General features: G+C 66.7%; 3 protein-coding genes across 6 annotated transcripts; 2 read left to right on the plus strand and 1 right to left on the minus strand.

The window, feature by feature from the left end:
• Positions 1-571: 571 nt before the first annotated feature.
• On the plus strand, positions 572-3,045 carry GNG13 (G protein subunit gamma 13). Of its 2 annotated transcripts, XM_058434050.1 has the most exons (4): positions 572-680; positions 2,206-2,337; positions 2,493-2,616; positions 2,651-2,714. In XM_058434050.1, the coding sequence occupies exons 2-3, from the start codon at positions 2,240-2,242 to the stop codon at positions 2,596-2,598; spliced, it is 204 nt and encodes a 67-aa protein (XP_058290033.1). In that variant the 5' UTR covers positions 572-680; positions 2,206-2,239; the 3' UTR covers positions 2,599-2,616; positions 2,651-2,714. The 2 variants fall into 2 exon arrangements, with proteins under 2 accessions (XP_058290033.1, XP_032000562.1); XM_032144671.2 differs by having other exon boundaries at positions 575-680; positions 2,493-3,045.
• An 18-nt stretch (positions 3,046-3,063) lies between these two features.
• Positions 3,064-12,418, minus strand: CHTF18 (chromosome transmission fidelity factor 18). Of its 3 annotated transcripts, none has more exons than XM_032144665.2 (22): positions 12,252-12,407; positions 11,893-12,087; positions 11,658-11,808; positions 11,303-11,471; positions 10,742-10,834; positions 10,612-10,664; positions 10,347-10,488; positions 9,642-9,851; positions 9,064-9,161; positions 8,661-8,784; positions 8,417-8,568; positions 8,196-8,289; positions 7,943-8,041; positions 7,737-7,867; positions 6,823-6,970; positions 5,693-5,917; positions 5,299-5,448; positions 5,045-5,175; positions 4,279-4,423; positions 4,048-4,179; positions 3,323-3,380; positions 3,064-3,235 (listed from the first exon to the last, which is right to left on the minus strand). In XM_032144665.2, the coding sequence occupies exons 1-22, from the start codon at positions 12,340-12,342 to the stop codon at positions 3,099-3,101; spliced, it is 2,928 nt and encodes a 975-aa protein (XP_032000556.1). In that variant the 5' UTR covers positions 12,343-12,407; the 3' UTR covers positions 3,064-3,098. The 3 variants fall into 3 exon arrangements, with proteins under 3 accessions (XP_032000556.1, XP_032000555.1, XP_032000558.1); XM_032144664.2 differs by having other exon boundaries at positions 11,893-12,090; XM_032144667.2 differs by having other exon boundaries at positions 11,658-12,087; positions 12,252-12,418.
• A 148-nt stretch (positions 12,419-12,566) lies between these two features.
• Positions 12,567-16,119, plus strand: RPUSD1 (RNA pseudouridine synthase domain containing 1). Its single transcript, XM_032144669.2, has 6 exons — positions 12,567-12,764; positions 13,292-13,480; positions 13,559-13,682; positions 13,858-13,960; positions 14,155-14,256; positions 14,706-16,119. The coding sequence occupies exons 2-6, from the start codon at positions 13,299-13,301 to the stop codon at positions 15,131-15,133; spliced, it is 939 nt and encodes a 312-aa protein (XP_032000560.1). The 5' UTR covers positions 12,567-12,764; positions 13,292-13,298; the 3' UTR covers positions 15,134-16,119.
• The last annotated feature ends 1,764 nt before the right edge of the window (positions 16,120-17,883 follow it).

The following is a 17,883-nucleotide window of genomic DNA, read 5'->3' on the forward strand; positions in this document are numbered from 1 at the left end:
TCCCGAGGCAGCGTGCCCCAGAGCACCCACAGTGGGCCGGTGTTGGGAACGCCTCAGGCCGCCACTCTCAGCTCAGATCAGACTGAAAAGCACGGCACCCTCCTGCCTCAGGAGCTGCCCCCTGGGCCGGCTACTGGTTTGGGAACGGGGGATCGGGCCGGAGCAAGGAGCGCCACGGAGCCCCAGGGCCCCTAGCAGCAAGAGGCTCACATCCCAGGGTGAGCCACATGGCCCGCACAGGATGCCCCTGTAAGGGGGGCACAGCTGAAGGTCGCCTGAACCCTGCAGGCTCCAGAGGCTCCAGAGGGCAAAGGGTCCCAGCCCCATCCCCACTCCTCCCAGCTGGCCCAGGACACTGGAGGGGGAACCCACCCCAAGTGGAAGGAGACCTCTCCACCAGGGCCCAAGCTGACCCCTCAGGGAAAATGGACCAGCCCCACACTGGCCCCTGGCTGCGTGTCCACCCGCTGGGCGAGCCCTGGGGAGGTGGCAGCACAGGCTATCTCTGGGGTCAGCCCAGCCCTGAGGAGGGGGTGGGGGCGGCGCCAGGGCCCAGGTGGCGGGAGGGGCGGGGCACAACCAGGGCTCTGCCTGGCGGACTCCCGAACATCACTTGGCCCTCGCTGTCACTCGCGGTCGCCTGGCCGTTGTCATCGTCCCTCCGCTGTCACCTTTTCAAGGTAGGTCGGATGAACAGGCCCCTGGAGCTAAGGAGGGCCCTGAGGCCCCGCGGCTCTCGGCTGGCCCAGGTCAGTCCCCTGGGCTCACCCTAACTCCCGGGGCGAGGGCAGCTGCCCCGCGGGCAGCAAAACCCAACCCAAGCCGGTGCTGCAGGCAGGGAGGCGGCTCGCGCGGTGCGGGGGAGCCGTGTCCATCTGAGCACCGTGCACCGCCTGCAGTGCCCACCGAGTCCCGTGGCTGGGGGCGTCCACGGGGTGCACCGGGCGGGTGGCCAGGCTTGGCGGCAGCTGCGCGAAGGTAGGGCCGGGCAGCGAGGACTGGGCTGCGGGCGGGGCGCCAACACCCCGGGCCAGGGAGGACCCGCGCGCAGCTGGTCCCGCGCCCGCGAGGCTGAGTGTAGGGTCTCCAAGGAAAGGCCTGCACCGGGGACTGGGGCGGGTGACCCTGATCACTCCCCCAGAAATCTGCCCCCGCTCGCTCTCGGGCTCCCACCCCGCTATGGGCAGACCCTCTGCTGGCTGCTGGAAGTCTGCCCAATTCACCAACCGGGACCCCACAAGCCTCGGGCCCTGGGCCCCTCCCTAGGTGGCCGGCGCAGCTGCACGACCAAAGGGATGGGGAGACTGTTGGGCCAGGAGGCCCCTTCACAGCCAGAGGCAGGCTCCCCCAAACTTGACGCCAACCCCACACCCACCCTCCCAAGGCTCAGCCCTGTCTCCCAACCTTGGGGATGGGGGCCACGGTTGGGACTGAGTGAGGGACTCCTTGGGCCCCTGGAGTGGGTAGGGGGTGGGAGAGGCAGGGGGCAACCCACCTCCACTTGCCTCAAACTTGCGGCAGTTCTGAGAGGTGTCAACCCGTGGCTTTCCCAGGCTGGCCACAAGCAGAAAGCACGCAGGTTAACGTGTGTGTGGTTGCCAGACACACTGGGGACCCAGGGGCCACCCACAGCCCATGTCCCAGACTTGGGTCGTGTAGCCTGAGTCCCTAAGATCCTGAGCACACACCCCACCTGCCAGAGATGCAAACTGCAGCAGCACATTCCTGTCCAGGAATCCTGGCTCTGGACTGGGTTCTGCCCATGCGAAGCAGAGGGGCACACAGCGGGGCAGGGCAGGGGCCACCTCCTGAGGACCTCGCCCCACGCCTCACACCGTGGGCTGGGTCAGCCTGCGTGGACCTCAGTAGGAGGGTGGGAGCTGGGGTCCTGCTGTGCTGAGCACCCTTTCTGTTGCCTGCAAGGGACCTTCGTAAGGTGTGGGGGGGGTATGGGGGAGTAGCTAAGGATGTAAAGTTTCTTGCAGTTAATTAGTCCCACTGGGGGAGGCGAGAGCTGGGGCCTCGTGGGAACTCGCCCTGTGCCCTGCACCCTAGCAACGCCTAGGGGACTGGCCCAGGCAGTGGTGGTGACTCTCCCCCACTTCATCCTGGGGGGCTCAGCTCAGGCCTGCGGGGAGGGAGCAGTGGGGGTGGGGACTACAGGCTGGCAGCCTCAGCCCTGTGGCTTCCTCCTGTGCCCTCCAGCCCCAGGCTGGCTGCTTCGGAAGCCCCTGATCCCATGGAGGAGTGGGACGTGCCACAGATGAAGAAAGAGGTGGAGAGCCTCAAGTACCAGCTGGCCTTCCAGCGCGAGATGGCGTCCAGGACCATCCCCGAGTGAGTGCCCCACCCGCCTGATTTCCCTCTCATTTGTCTGCCCTGCGCTGGCCGCTCATTTTCATAGCCACGACCACCGCCGCCGACAGGCAGGTGCAGCAGGAGGCCCTCGGGGGCCAGGTGCCACCACTCACCCGCCACCCGCCCACCCGCAGGCTGCTGAAGTGGATCGAGGATGGGATTCCCAAGGACCCCTTCCTGAACCCCGACCTGATGAAGAACAACCCATGGGTGGAAAAGGGCAAATGCACCATCCTGTGAGCCCCGCACCCAGCCCCTCTCACACCATCCTGTGAGACCGTGCCTGGCCCCACTCACACCATCCTGTGAGCCCCACTCCCAGCCCCACTCACACCATCCTGTCAGACCACGCCCGGCCCCACTCGCTCCATCCTGAGCCTGCGCCCGGCCCTACTAGCTCCATCCTGTGAGACCACACCTGGCCCCACTCCCACCATCCTGTGAGCCCCACTCCTGGCGCCACTCACTCCATCCTGTAAGCCTGCACCCAGCCCCACTCACACCATCCTGTGAGCCCCACACCCGGCCCCACTCACACCATCTTGTGAGACCACGCCCGACCCCGCTCACTCTATCCTGTGAGCCCCACTCCCGGCCCCACTCGCACCATCCTGTGAACCCCACTCCACTCGCGTGATAACAGTCTGTAAAGGTGTGACTTTATAAAGACATCTCCAGGTTTCCGTTCCTCTGCACTCTGCGGGAAGCAATGCGGGGGCGTGTCCGCGCGTCAGAGAGAACTAGAGCAAGTCCCGGATGTAAAGGCTGCGCCGCACAGCATTGGAGACACCCTCGTTGAAGCGAAACCAGACCTCGCTCCTGCCCACAGCCGTGCCCATGCGCCGCTCCACTGAGTCCTGCTCCGGGGCCGTGTCCTCTGCAGGGCCACAGGGTTGCTCCTCAGCTGGACCCCAGCACCCCAGGCCCCCCACAACCCCACAACCCCCCCCACACACACACACACCTGCACTCAGGACTGCCGTGCTCCTGACGACCACACGTCCAAAGAAGTCCTTCTCAGGCTGATGGGGAGGAGGGACTAGTCAGTCCCGTAGGACAGATGCCCCATCCAGCCCCTACCCAAGACAGGAAGACCGAGAGCCTTTCCGGGGAGGAGCCGGAGCACCTCTGAGACATCTTTCCGAACCCAGCCCAGGCCAGCTGCCCCTCACCCCTCACTGCCATCTGCTCCCCACCAGGTGCTAATCAAGAAGAGCCAATACAGCCACTCTTCTGCCCAGACGGGAAACTGAGGCCTGGGTAGAACCCTGGTCATGCTGAACATAGGGAGCTGGTCCTTCAGAGCCCCCCTTAGGGCACTGAGCCAGCCCCACCCTCAGCCAGACTCCTCCTGTGGCTCAGCCCCACCCCCAAAGGTACCCTGGCCCCGCCCCATGCGTGCCTTGGCCCCACCCCTGAAGATACCCTGGCCCTGCCTCTGAAGATATCTTGGCCCTACCACATGACTGCCCCAGCCCCACCCCCAAAGGTATCCTGGCCCGGCCCCTGAAGGTATCCTGGCCCTGCCTCATGATGGCCCTAGCCACACCCCCAAAGGGACCCTGGCCCCGCCCCATGGGTGTCTTGGCCCCACCCCTGAAGAGACCCTGGCCCCGCCTCATGACTGCCCTAGCCACACCCCGGAAGGTACGTACCCTGGTCCCACCCCCACGGCTGCCCATTCCACACCTGTTCCTCCCGGGCCGCTCGCCTCATGATGTGCTCCAGCCGCTGCTCATGGTTGCGTGGGGCAGGTCGGCGCACCCCTTTCTCCCCACTGCCCCCCAGCAGACCCTCGAGCCCTGGGGGGCTCCCGTCCACCTGCAGGGAGCAGGCATCGTGAGATCTGGCCACACAGGGCTACAGTGGGGATGGTGCACACCCAGGCCCCAACCTGCACCACAGCCTGGGTGGGCTCACCTGGGGGCTGTTCTCTGCCCGGGCAGAAGCCTCCGCCCGCCGCATCTTCTCCACCTCGATCTCGCGGGCAATGAGCTGCTTCGTCTGGTAGGTGAGGGACTTGCGGGCAGGCAGCTCAGGGAAGCGGCAGAGTTCCTCCACGTTCCTGCTCAGCGTGGGGGACACCAGGGCAGGTCAGTGGGGCCAGGCCCAGGGCCAGAGACCCGCCGGGCGCTCCAACCGCAAACCCCAAAAGCCACAACGCCACAGCGGGAGTGTCGGGTTGAGTCCTGGTGCCACCACACCCCAACCCTGCGGCAGCCGGGTTCAACTGCCCCGAGCCTCAGTTTCCCCAACTGCAAGTGTACGTGAGATGATGAAACCTGCCGATGGCTGCCACGGAGAGTGACTCAGCGTCCTGCACGTTGGTACCGTCACTGGGGCAGCAGGACCCCGGGGCCACTGCCCCGTGCCTCACCCCCGCCACCCCCATGGCCATCCCACAGCAGGAAACGGAGCCTTGGAAAGTGCAGTCACTCTGGTGGCCCCCAGCTCCGGTTCCATGTGGGGGTGCTGAGGCTGGGAGCAGCTCTGCAGCAAAGCTCAGGTCCCACAGCCAATCTCAGGTGGCTGGCGGTAACCCCCCTTCACGGTTACATCTGAGTGAAAGACACGCTGGGGCCCGCCACCCCCGACGCCACGACCGTGCTTTCAGACTCCTGGCCCCACGCGGGCCCTGGAACGTGCAGCATGGCCAGGCCTCCACCCCAGGCACCGGGGGACTCACGGCTCCAGCCTGTAGATGTACTGGCCATCGGGTGTGCGCTCCTGGCGGTAGGTCAGGCTGTAAGCGAGCATCGTGCCCACTAGGCTGGCCAGCTGTTGCTTCTCACGGGTGCTGTACAACTGCGTGCTCACCTGGGGGACGGAGGGCAGCAGGCAGGGGGCTGAGCAGGCAGGGGGCTGAGCAGTACAGATGTGTGCTCACCTGGGACGGGAGGGCAGCAGGCGGGGAGTCCCGCACTGGGGGACGGCACTCACGGGGCGGAGCTTGGGTGCAAGAATGTCCAGGAGCAGGCAGAGAGCATCCAGGAGCAGGGCCTGGGGCGTGGCCCGGCTGCGCGTGGCTGGCGTGATGCCAGACACCAGCGTCTGGATCAGGTTCCTCATCTGGCTCATCCGGTTCTGGGCCTGGGGCAGGGGGTGAGCCAAGGCCTGGTCACCGGGGCCTCCCAGGAGAGGAGGGGGAATGGTGGGTGGGAAACGGTGGGTGGGGCCGGGGGCAGCCACACGGGCAGCGCAGGGGAAGGGCACAGGGGAGGGGGCAAGACGGTGGATGGGGAACGGTGGGTGGGGCCGGGGGCAGCCACATGGGCAGCGCGGCGGGGGGGGCACAGGGGAGGGGGCAGGCAGGAGTGGCGCGGGGCAAGCACACCTCCTGCTGGCTGCTGGGGAAGGTGATCCTGGGTGTGTGGCTGGAAGCAAACAGCACATGGAAGGCCACGGGCAGGAAGGGTGGGTAGCGTAGCAGCTGGAAGCTCTGGCTGTGGTGAGCAGCCCCTGCCAGCAGGTCATCGAAGGCGAGCCAGTCGAGGGCCGCACATACAGCGCCCAGGCTGGAGTCTCGCAGCCGCAGGCGCAGGAAGTTGTCAAACAGGCCCTGCAGGCGGCCGGCAACCCCTGAGCTCCTGCCCACCCCAGGGAAGGTGCACCACCTCGGACCCTCCGCCTCCCACCGCAGACCCTCCACTCCTGCCTGCCGCCTGCCCCACAACGCTTCGCAGACCCTCCACAAGGGTCCCCACAACGCCGGGCATCTGGGGCAGCAGCACACACCAGCAAAGGGTCACGGGGCCCAGGGGGTTGAGGGAGGGTGCACCCTGAGCATCCTCACTACAGCTTGACAGAGACTGAGACAAGGGGGTGAACCGCCCACCAGGCAGCCTCCAGGAACCAAAGGGGTCCAGCCTCACTCAGCCCCTCCTTAGACTGCCTGAGGAAGTTCCGCCCACCAGAGTCCAGGCCGTGGCCTCCCCACCCGTTCCGCGGGGGAGTCTAACCCCGCTGCTGCTCCACGCTGCCCCTCCACATCGCGGGTTTTGGGATTTGGGGATTGGTTGTGGACCCCCAGCTGCTAATCCAAAGCCGCTTAGAGTCAGTAGGCAGCTTAGGCAGGGAGTCCCGGGGGCAGGACGGCCGGAAGCCCTCACCGCCCTGCTCTCCACCCCACGTGCATCTGAAGTCCAGAATCCAGCCCCTTACAGCCCCAGGCCAGGGTGTCGGGCAGGGGCTCCACCCCAACCCACTGAGAGTCCCAAGCAGCCACCAGAGCGACCTCCCCCGTCAGACGGCCGCCCCTCCCTCCTTGCCTGCCGGCCCGGGCCCTGCAGCCCCTCCCACACTCCTGGCTCCTGCTTCCCACCTCAGAGACTTCCTGGCACCCCATCTCCCGAACCTGCCTCTCTCCGCACCCCCGTCCACATGGGAGGGCTGGCAGGGGCAGGGGCACAGCCCAGGTCCCAGCCAAGCAGCTCCCAGGCAGGGATTTTGGTGGAATACAGGTACCTGGACCACCTTCTCGTGCTCGCCCGCAGAGGCAGTGGCATGCAGGACACGGTAGAATCGCTGTGAGGCAGAGGTCAGGGAGCCCACGTCCCCGTCACCCAGCAGGAGTGTGTCAGCAGGCGGGGCGGGGTCCTGGCCCACACGGCGCCTGCAGGTGGGGTGCTGAAGCTAGATAGACCCGTGTTAAAAGCACAGGCAGCCCCACCATCTCCCAGGGACACTCGGAGGCCCCATCAGAGCTGCCACCCACTTCATTCTTCTCAGAAGGGCCCCTGCTCCCTCGCTCAGGTGGAGACAGCCAAAGACACGCCCGGACCTCAACCCCCTGAAACATTCCCTTAAGCCGAGGAGGAGCCCTGCCCTGACCCTCTGGGGCTGGGGGATCCCAGGGAAAGTCACTCCCCAGGGTCCAGGCCAGGAGCAGCACATCCCACGGGCCCAGGCCAGCGTCTCCCATGTCCTGCAGCACGACCAGGCCAGCATCCCCTGGGGTCCCATGCCAGGTCAGGGCAGAGACATGCTGGCTGCTCCTGCCCACAGGAGGCCAAGCGGTGTGGGCAGGCAGGACCTCAGAAACCACAGCCCAGGCCAAATGTGACAAAAATGAGGGTGCAGCTGGGGCAGGGCCTGAGTCAAGGGGCGCCGTGGAGAGGGACACCCTGGAGGCCGCACCACATTGGGGGTGTCCTTCCCACAGGGGAGCCCTGGAGGCTTCTCTGGCTGACCCGCCAAGGCTGTAGAGGTGAGAACAAGCCAGGAAAAGGCTGAGGAGGGCCCTGGAGGCCGGGCCAGGCAGCCTTGGGCTCAGGACATTGAGTCCCCGCCTCGAGGGTCGTGCTGGCCCGCACGCAGGGCCGGCGTCCTGAGGTCCGGGCACCGTGAGAATCTGGGCCAAGGCTGTGGCCACCGCCTACCTCTGGGCTCGAGGCAGCTGAAAGACCTCCTGCCACACCGAAAAGAGCCCTCTGCGCTGGTCCTTGAGGCCCACGCGTGTGGCCTGCACGTCCCCCACGCTCAGCTCCCGCTGGCCCCGGCTGTACAGGAACTAGACACAGGGCCGGGGGCATGAGAGGCGGCCAAGTCCCGACCCCACCCCACCCAGTGCCTGCCGGCCGCCCACCTGCAGGGTGTTGATGCAGGCCCGGATGTCATTGTCGGTTTTCTCACAGAGGGCGGCCAGCACCCCTGGATCGGCCCTCATGCCCTGCCGCAGGGAGACCTGAGGGAGGAGGGCTGCTGGAGGGCCCGATGGTATGCCCCATCCTTTCGGGGGTTACCAGGGTTCCACGGGGAGGGGCACGGAAACAGGGGCCAGAACGAGGCCACGCCCCCAACCCTGCCATCAGCCACACGGCGCCCTGGGCTCCACCGACCTCCTGGAGCCGCTGCACCAGCCTCGAAGGCAGAGTTGGCGGGAAGTGGAGCAGGAAAGCCTGCTGCTTCAGCTGCCGCAGGGACGGTGCGAACCTGAGGAGAGGCGGCAGGGCCAGGGACCCCAGGGCTGGCACCACAGCCCAAGACACAGGGACGGGCCGGGACCCTCCCTCCAGGCCCCGGGGCCTCTCCTGACCGTGGCGCCCGCCCGTGCACTCACTGGTCATTGCAAATGCAGATGATGGGCCTCATGAGGAGCCCCACTTCTGCCCGGCGCCATCGGCCGCCACCCGAAGGCACGGCCGGGCCCTGTGGCTCCACCTCCTGTGGCCCCTTGCGGTTCAGGATGCTCAGGAGGACGTTGATGGCGGCCTTGGGGGAGGTGCAGAGGACACGGTGAGTCCAGGCCCTGCTGCCCGCCTGCCTGCCCGCCCACCCACCTGCCCGGGCATCAAGGAGCCCACCACAGGGGCCCCGTCGATCTCGTCGATGACCAGGCAGTTGGGCTTCCCGCCAGCACCCAGCACCGCCTGCATCTGGGTGGCCGCCTCGATGCGCGTGCGGAACACCTCCGGGCTGCGGTCGTCACTGCAATGGGGAGGTCAGGGGTCGTCAGGGCGGTGGGTGTCCCCGGCAGGGCATCCTCTCAAGGCCGGGGCTGCAGCGTTTGCGTGGAGACCGCCACATGACGCGGCTGCTGCCGATCCCGTGAACGCCGAGGAAGGACATGTTTCCCCGGCCCACACGCCCAGGCCGCCACCACCCTCAGGACGGGAACATCCACACCCGATTTCAGGTCCACGGCCAAAACTCAAACAAACACATCGGGACAGAAGGCAAGCCAGAGACAAGCCTCGCGTCACTCACCTGGCGTTCATCTCCACCACAGAGTACCCCGCGTGACGTGCAATCACGTGTGCCAGGGTGGTCTTCCCCAGCCCTGGGGGCCCACACAGCAGTGCCACCTGCAGCCCAGGTAGATGGAGGCATGGTGTGCACTGCACCTACAGGACGCTCCCGGCCCAGCAGCCAGGGACTGCCACGTGTGTCCCACAGGCTGGGTGTTCCCCCACCCCACTCCAGCCACCAAATAAGAACAAAATCCAGCACATTCGTGCACCAAGATGGCAATAGAAAAAAACCCTGCACAAAGCAAGGTTCGTGCAGACAAAACACAGCTGGTACCCGTGTGACTGGCCCCCAGAAACCACCCACTGTCCACCCAGAACATCCTGGCCAGCCGCAGAGCCCTTCAGGGACGATGACTTCCCCTGAGTTGTTACTGGGACAGACCCAGTTCTAACTCGTGCTGATGGCGCTTCACGCCGAGACCCACATGTCATCACACCCACGGCTCCTGGAGAAAGTCAACAGGCTGCGAGGGTGCCGGCCGCCGAGTGCAAAGCCTCAGGCTTGTTGCCGGCGGCACAGCCAACGGGGCTCACCTTCTGCCTCGGTCGCTGGCTGGGGTCCAGCCCAGCCTCCAGCATCTCCTCCAGCACCTGCTCGTGGCTCTTCCACTTGCCTGGGGCTGTGGCCTCCTTGCAGACCCGGGCCGGCTCAACACTGGGCCTGGGCTTCCGGGCAGGCCTCTCGTGGCCAAACACCACCAGGTCCCACAACTTCAGCCACTTCAGCAGGCAGCGGTTGGTGAACTGCGGGAAGGACAGGAAAGGAGGCACAGCCTGAGGGCACCGCCTTCAGGCACGGACAGTCAGCCTGCCACCGTGAGCCCCGTGCCCCATGGGATGCCGAGCCACGGGATGAATGGCCACCCCCGTCTTCCTGCCGGTGAGTGACCGCGAGGCTCACGCCAGGGGCTCCGTCCCCACAGCTCTGGCCACAACCCATTGGGGAGGCCCCTGCCCTCCCCAGGGGCACCCCAGTGTCAGCTGCTGTGAAGGTAGGAAAGGGAACAGAGACTTGGATCAGGTGACACCCTAGACCCTTGGCCTGCCCCACAGGTCACAGAGGACCAGTAGCACACAGCCCTGTGCTCAGTTCCCCACCTACAACTCAAAAGGGCAAACGAGAGCCCCACTCCATCCCTGAGGCCCAGTGGATTGGCTGTGCAAAAATCACTGGACCCAGATTCTTCCCTCTTGGGAACAGGGGAAGCCAACCCCACTTGAGCGAGAGCGAGGCCTCACGTCATCACTGAGCAGCTCCGTGTAGTGCCGGGGTGCAAACTTATCCACCCAGAGGCAGTGAGTGGAGGCGTCTTGGCCGTCAGTCGGCTCCTCCTGAGGGGCCCCCACGGGCTGGGATGCCTCCTCCTCCCCCGACCTGAGACTGGAGAGGACCACGTCCTGACACAAACAACTCGCGGGAACCATGCCAACCCACATGCTACGAGCTAGGAGTTGATACAAGAGCCAACAAGGGTCCCCAGGGCGGAAGGGCCAGCGGAGTCACCTATGCAGGGTGTCTGAGAGCCTCTGGGCCTCCTGAAGCAGCTGCTTCCGCCGCTGTGCAAACAACAGGCTGGGATCAGGAGGGCTCAGGCAGCCCATCCACCGCCCCCCAGCAAACCCGCAGCCCCCACCTCGCCGTCGACCTGCTCCTTCAGAGAGGCAAAGGACACACCCAGCAGGTCCAGCTGGCCACTGCCTCGCCATGGCACGTGGAGGACAGAGCCCTGTGGAGAAGGGAAGACAATTGCCTATGGACCCCTCCTAGGTCACAGAATTCAGATCAACCCCCATCAGTGCTCAGGGACCTGGGTGGGACAACCCCAGTAAGCTGGCCGGTGAGGGGTGGGAGACTGGGCAGTGGGGGCCAAAGGAAGGAAACCATCCAGATGGGGCAGCTGCAAAGGGGAAGTGGGGGCCAGCTTTAGGAGGAAGGAGAAAAGGGCAAAAGCAGGAGGGGGGAGCAGGGAGTAGGTCCTCTCCACCCCCAGGCCATACAAACAGGCGGGACAGCAGCCTGGGGTGGGGAGGCTGTGTCCTCTAAGTCTACGCCCCATGACGCAGCCTCCCCCTCCGCAGCCCCTGGGGGTGTGCACAGGACCCGCTTTAAGCAAATGGCACAGGTGAGGGCTCCCGGGACCCTTTCCTGAGCAGCACTGGCCCACCCGCCATGCAGGAAGGCCACAGCCACGCACCTGCACCCCCGTAGCCATAGGGTCAGCACGTAGCACCAGATAGGCCCGGACACCCTCCGTGGATGTCACGTGGACGTAGTCCTCCAAGATCGGGGGCCGCCTCAGGACGGGATTACGGGCAGCTGGTGAGGCCCGTGTGAGACCCACATCGCCAGCAGCGTCTGAGGCTCTGGGGAGAGACCAGGGCTGAGTGGCAGAAACTCAAGCGTGGGGTCACCCTCGGATATGAGTGTCCAAGACCACCCTCAGCCATGCAACCCTCCCCACCCCCCAGGCCTCATCCAGGGCACGGGATGGGCTCCATCTGAGTCCCACTGGACAGACGGGATGGGACGCCCATGTCTAAGCCACACACCCGTGGTCCCAAAGCTCGGCGAGGTCCTCAGGGCTCGGCGGCGGGGTGATGTCCGTCGGCGGGGAGTCGGGAGGGGGCGGCTCCTCCATCTCCTCCGACCTGAAGTTCAGCCTCTTGACCACCTGCAGCCTAGGCCGTTTGATCCTGGGGGCTGGGGAAGACACATGCAGAGAACCACAGGCCTCCCCAGCCTCGCGCCCACTCCGGAGGCCCGGGGGCAATGCCGCCGACCTACCGTGGGGCAGGGACCCGGCCGGCTGCAGGTCGGCGTCCACCTGCCTCTTCCTGGCGCCGCCCTGGCTGCTGCCCACAGATGCGGCTGGGGCGGGGCGGGAGGCCGCGTCCCCTCTGGCGAGGGCCTCCTCGAACGTCTGTGGGGGTCGGCCCGCGGTGGACAGGGGGACCCCGGAGGGCGACGGAGTCGACGCCCCTGCTGGGAGAGGAGATTGTCAGCGGCCGCCCCGAGACAGCAGATCCCTCCAGCGGCGGCGTGGAGGCCCCTTCGGCCCCCGGCATGCCCTCCCCGAGGTCGCCACTGTCCCGGCTTTCGCAGATCCGGACACCCCTCCCCAACGGCCGGGGGCCGCGCCCCACCTTCCAGCTCGGCCAGCACCTCCAGCTCGGCCGCGAACTGGTTGTGGAAATCGTCCTCGACGCCGCACAGCTCCTGCTCGTAGTCCTCCATGCCGTCCGCGAGCGCGGGCTCCAGCTCCGAACCTCCCGCGCCGCCGCCGCCGTCGCGCACTGCCCGCCCCGAGCGTGCCGGGCGCCGCCAATCAGCAGCCGGCGTGCCCGGCGGCGCTCACCATTGGTTGGCGTGGCGGAGGCGGGGTTGCGGGAGGGGTGGGCGGGGCGAGTTCCTGCTTCGTGCCCCCGCAGCCTGTCCTAGGGAGCTCGCCATTGGCCGGCGCAGCCGCCCTTCCGCGGCGGGGGCGGGCCGGGGTCGGGCCGGGGGCGGGGCTGCGCGCGCAGCGGGGCAGGGCGGAAGCGCTGCTAGGCGGCCGGAGCCGAGCTTCCAGGGTCTCCGGGTCGCCAGCGCGCGGGCGCGGAGCTGGAGCCGGCGCCCGGCACGGCATCGGGGGCCTGGACTGCACGGCCCGGCAGCAGGTTGGTCTTGCCGTGGGCGTGGGCGTGGGCGTGGGCGCAGGCGCGGGAGGGGCTCGGAGCCAGGGTCGGCCTGACCACCGGGCCTATGCGGGGCGCGGGTCTGCGCGGACTGCGGGAAACGAGGAAGCCCCAGCCCTAACCCGCGCCCCGGGCAGACCTGGCTGCCGGGCCTGGTAGTGCTGCAGCCCCTCCCCGCCCCCACCGTCGGGCAGAGGTCGTCACGTGCATCCCCTGGAGGCGAGGGTCTGCGGGGAGGATCTGTGGGGCAGGCTTGGAACGGGCTCTTTCTCCAGGCTTGGGTCAGGCAGGGCCCCTCAGGTCACCCCGGAGCAGGCTGACTCCCTGACCCCCCAGCTGAAGCCCCGGCCTGATCTCGGGGACTGAGGATGCAGGTGCACAGTAGGGCTGCGGACCTGGCTCGGTGGCTTCGCACCGGAGCCCGGGTGGGGCGGTGCAGGTACCTCTGTATGCTGGGCTGGGCGCTCCCCGCGTGCTCACAGCACACGCACCCACGCGTGGCTCGGCAGGGCGGCCATGGAGCCAGGAAGCGTGGAGAACCTGTCCATCGTATACCGGAGCCGCGACTTCCTGGTGGTCAACAAGCACTGGGACGTCCGCATCGACAGCAAGGCCTGGCGGGAGACCCTGAGCCTGCAGAAGCAACTGCGGCACCGCTTTCCCGAGCTGGCCGACCCGGACACCTGCTACGGGTTCAGGTAGGCGGGGCGGCCGGAGCCCCACGGTGGCGTCTGTGGAGGAAAGTGGCTCAGACGCTGGACTCTGCCCTACCCCAGGTTCTGCCACCAGCTGGATTTCTCCACCAGCGGGGCACTGTGCGTGGCCCTAAACAAGGCAGCCGCCGGCAGCGCATACAGGTGCTTCAAGGAGCGGCGCGTGACCAAGGCTTACCTGGCATTGGTAAGACCCGGTCAGTCCTGGGGTGGGGCGTGGGGACTCAGGACTCCCACCCCACTTGGGCAGGCCCTGGCTCAGAGCCTCCCACTACGCCCTACGTGGCTGTTTGGTGTTAGGTGGGCTCCCTGGCAGTGGTGGGCTGCCCCGTGAACTGCGTGCGATTCCCCTTCTCCTGCAGCTGCGGGGGCACATCCAGGAGAGCCGGGTAACCATCAGCCATGCCATTGGCAGGAACAGCACGGAAGGCCGGGCCCACACCATGTGCATCGAGGGCTCGCAGGGTGCGGCAGGCAGGGACCCACTGGGCGGGCATCGTGGGTCGGGGTGGGCCTGAGCAGACAGGGACCCACTGGGCGGGCATCGAGGGCTCGCAGGGTGCGGCAGGCAGGGACCCACTGGGCGGGCATCGTGGCTCGGGGTGGGCCTGGGCCCCAGGTCAGTCCCGCTGACCTCACACCTGCCTTCTTCGTCCCAGGTTGTGAGAACCCAAAGCCGAGCCTCACAGAGCTCGTGGTTCTGGAACACGGGCTGTACGCAGGCGATCCTGTCTCCAAAGTGCTGCTGAAGCCGCTCACGGGTGTGTCTGGGGCGGGCAGTGTCCTGGTGGTGACAGAAAGGAAACTGAGGCACAGGGCTACAAAGCCTATGTTGGGCCACCCTGAGCATCAAGGCAGAGCTGGCAACAAGCACTCCTGTGTTCTTAACTCCACGCCTTGCAGCCTCTCAGCTTCTCACCTGACACAGGGTCCCTGCTGGCTCCTGACTGAGTCCTTGGGGGTCTGGCTGGCCTAGATTCTCTAGGACCGAGCGCCACCCTGGCCCCGTCCTCACCAGTGGTGATCCGAACACAGTCTCCTGTTTCAAATACTGTCATTCTCATCCACGGCAGGGGACAGGGAGAGTTCCACCCCAAGGGGCTGCTTTAAGATTGCAATGGGGTCATGACAGGAGGTGGGTCTTGGTCAGGGAGATAGGTGTGGAGCGGCCCCGCCCCTAGCTTGATCCGGCACCACCCTCGCCCCACAGGCCGGACACACCAGCTGCGCGTGCACTGCAGTGCCCTGGGCCACCCCGTGGTGGGCGACCTGACCTACGGAGAGGCCTCGGGCCGGGAGGACCGGCCGTTCAGAATGATGCTGCACGCTTTCTACCTGCGCATCCCCACGGACGCCGAGTGTGTGGAGGTCTGCACCCCTGACCCCTTCCTGCCCTCCCTGGACGCCTGCTGGAGCCCCCACACCCTGCTGCAGTCGCTGGACCAGCTTGTGCAAGCCTTACGGGCCACCCCTGACCCTGACCCCGAGGATAGCGGCCCCAGGCCAGGCAGCCCCTCCGCACTCCTGCCTGGGCCCAGCCGGCCCCCTCCACCCCCAACCAAGCCCCCTGAGACTGAGGCACAGCGAGGTCACTGCCTGCAGTGGCTGTCGGAGTGGACGCTGGAGCCGGACAGCTGAGAGCCGTGGGGCTGGGGCAGGGGGTGTCAGCTGCACAGCAGGACTCTAGGGAGATGGGCCAGCGAGCGTGTGCTCACCGGCTCTGGGACCTCGAGGTGCCAGGCAACGTTGGGCCCACTGGGCTGCCCTGGCCAGGCCTGCGGGGACGGGCTGAGGTGTGGCCAGCAGGGGGCGCCAGGCAGCCGTGATCACAGGTGACAACATTGCCCTGCGGCCGGCCCCGGGACTGATGCGGGTTCCCGAGGACCTTCCTACCCACACGCCCCAGGAGAAACCGAGGCCCTTGCCTCCTCCTGGAACAGCTTCCGGCTCTCAAACTTCACCCCAGGGGTACCAGTTTTATGGACTCGAGGTCACCCCAGGAAGAGGCAGGGCCGGGTTTTGGGATAGGCTTTGCCTCCAGGGTGGGCCGCTCCTGGGCCTGGTGAGCTACTGCCCCCAACCTACCCTCTAGAGGGGCTGGGAAGGGCTGCTCTGGGCTCACCTGGCCTGGGACACCCATCCGGTCCCTGCGTCCTCTGCCCCTCACTGCTCTGTGCAGATCATATCACCCTCAGCTGCCTCCTCCCAAGACCTAACGGTCCGTGCTGGGCTCGAATCTGCAGGCCCAGCTGCGTGTGCCTTGGCCTCACTGTACCCGTGGCTCCCCCTCTGCCCGGATTCTGAGCTCAGTGTAGTGCTTGGTGCACGGGGGTTGGTCAGGGGCCATGGCCAAGGCCCTGCCACGCACGCCCATCCCTCAGATCCACTGTGAGCACCAACCTGCTGCCGTCTCCTGGGTCCCTGCTAGCAGTTCTGCCACGTCACCACCTGCCTGGCTCCCACACAGCAGTGCATTGTCACTCTGCCTCTGGGACCCCAGCTTGGGAGCTATGGGTCTACCAGGTCCCACCTCCTCTGACCCCCACAGCCTGAGCTCCTGGCTACGGCGGGGCTCCAGGGACTCCAAATAAATGTTCAGTGACTGGCTCCAAGGGTGTCTGAAGTGGGGCTTCCGAGGGCCACCCAGACCTTTCCTAGCTCTGTTCCCTGCCCTGAGGTCCCAGCAGGACCCGGGACAGATGCAGTGGTCCAGGCTCCTATGGGCCCCTCCTGTAGACAGCAAGCACCCTGCAGCTTTGGCCTAACCCCCAGCCCCCACAGCCAGAACCCTGGAAACACCCAGCTGGTCCAGCCAGGGATCTTCGCAGAGCCCCAGCCTGGGCCTACACGGGGGCCTGGCCTCCCAAGTCTCTGAGCTCTGTGGAAGGGGCATCTCATGGGCCAGCACTTGGTCTCAGGCCCGCCTGGCCCCTGCCTGCCACTGTCCAGCTCCAGGGCCAGCCCTGAAACCCTGGTTAGGACCCCAGCAGTGACAGCAGCAGGGCCTGGACCAGAGGCAGCTGCCACCGTGCCCTCAGCCGAGACGCGGATTCCAGCCCCAGAGTCCCTGAGGCGAGGCCACAGGGCCTGGACTCACTGCTGCTGCTCCCGTGACTCAGTTTCCTCATCCGTAAAGGAAGGGGCTGGTGCAGATCCAAAGAGACCACATAACCCTCAAGTAGCACCAGTCGGGCGACCCCAACGGACAGCACACCCATCACTCTCGAGGCCCCTCCCTGGACAGCCCCGGGACGTGTTCACCCTCCGGCGCCTGACCCCGGCCTCCCCTCCCTCAGGGCTGGCTTGTCTCCAAGCCTCCTCCTGGTCCTTGTCTGAATCAGCCCAAGTCGGGACCAGGCACGCCTCCCCTCTGGCTGGGACAGTCTCCCACCCTGCCCCACGGGACCCCACCCCTCTAGACTGGGGGCTGCCGACCTCACTGCCCCAACTGTGACCAGTTGCAGCTGTTGGAGCCGCTGTGTCCAGCCGGGCTGGCCCAGCTGACAGCCGGCCAAGGGGCCTTCAGGGCCTGACCTGAGCCGGACCCTCGTCGACAAGCCAGGCCTCCTGAGCGCCGTCCCTCATGGTGCCCATGCCTCGGTGTCAGCCTGGAGCTCTCAAAGGGGCCCCTAGGTTCCCGTGGGCCTGTGCAGGCCTGGGGGTCGGTCACCCGCCAGTTCCCCCGCTGTGAGCCCCCAGAAGAACAGATCGGGGGTCAAGTCTCAGCTCGGCCGTGGAGCTGGCTTGTTGGGACCCATAGCATAGCTCTGGTGCAGAGGGTGGTGGTGCCACAGCTGAACCTGAGCTGCAGGTCCTGCCAAGCAGGGGCTGAGTCTCCTCCAAGATGAGAGCTGGGGTAGGTAGGCCAGGCCAGGGCTCAGCCTGGGTCACCCAGCACCCTGTCCCAGTGAGGGGAGAAGCCTGGCAGGTGGGCTGGGAAGTCCCTTCTGTCTCTTCTCCCCCCCTGGCCTGCCTGGTGGAGCCCCACAGTGCACACATGGGTGCTCTCGCCTGCCCAGCTCTGAGCTGTGGCACCCACGGAATGGCCACAGCCGTCACCATTCCTGGCCCCCACATTTGGTTCCTGATGTCCCCCAGAGGGACACATAGTGCGTCCGTGTCCGTGCTCCCGGGCACACAGACCAGGAGGCCCAAGATGCACCTGTGCACACGCAGGCACCAGCAAACACGGCGGACTCAGATGCAGGCGCACAACCTGACCCCTGGGGCACAGACGCTGCAGAGCAGGGCCCCGGGGGGCGGGGAGGGGCGTGAGCTGGGCAGCTGCCAGCTGTGAGCTCAGCCTTTGCTCTGGGGGAAGGGAGTAGGTGCCCATTGTGCCTGAGGTCCCCAGGGGCTGACACGGTGCATCGCCTGGCACAGCCCGG

Source organism: Hylobates moloch, unplaced genomic scaffold (genome assembly GCF_009828535.3).
Source record: "Hylobates moloch isolate HMO894 unplaced genomic scaffold, HMol_V3 SCAFFOLD_23, whole genome shotgun sequence".
In the NCBI taxonomy this organism is placed as follows: domain Eukaryota; kingdom Metazoa; phylum Chordata; class Mammalia; order Primates; family Hylobatidae; genus Hylobates; species Hylobates moloch.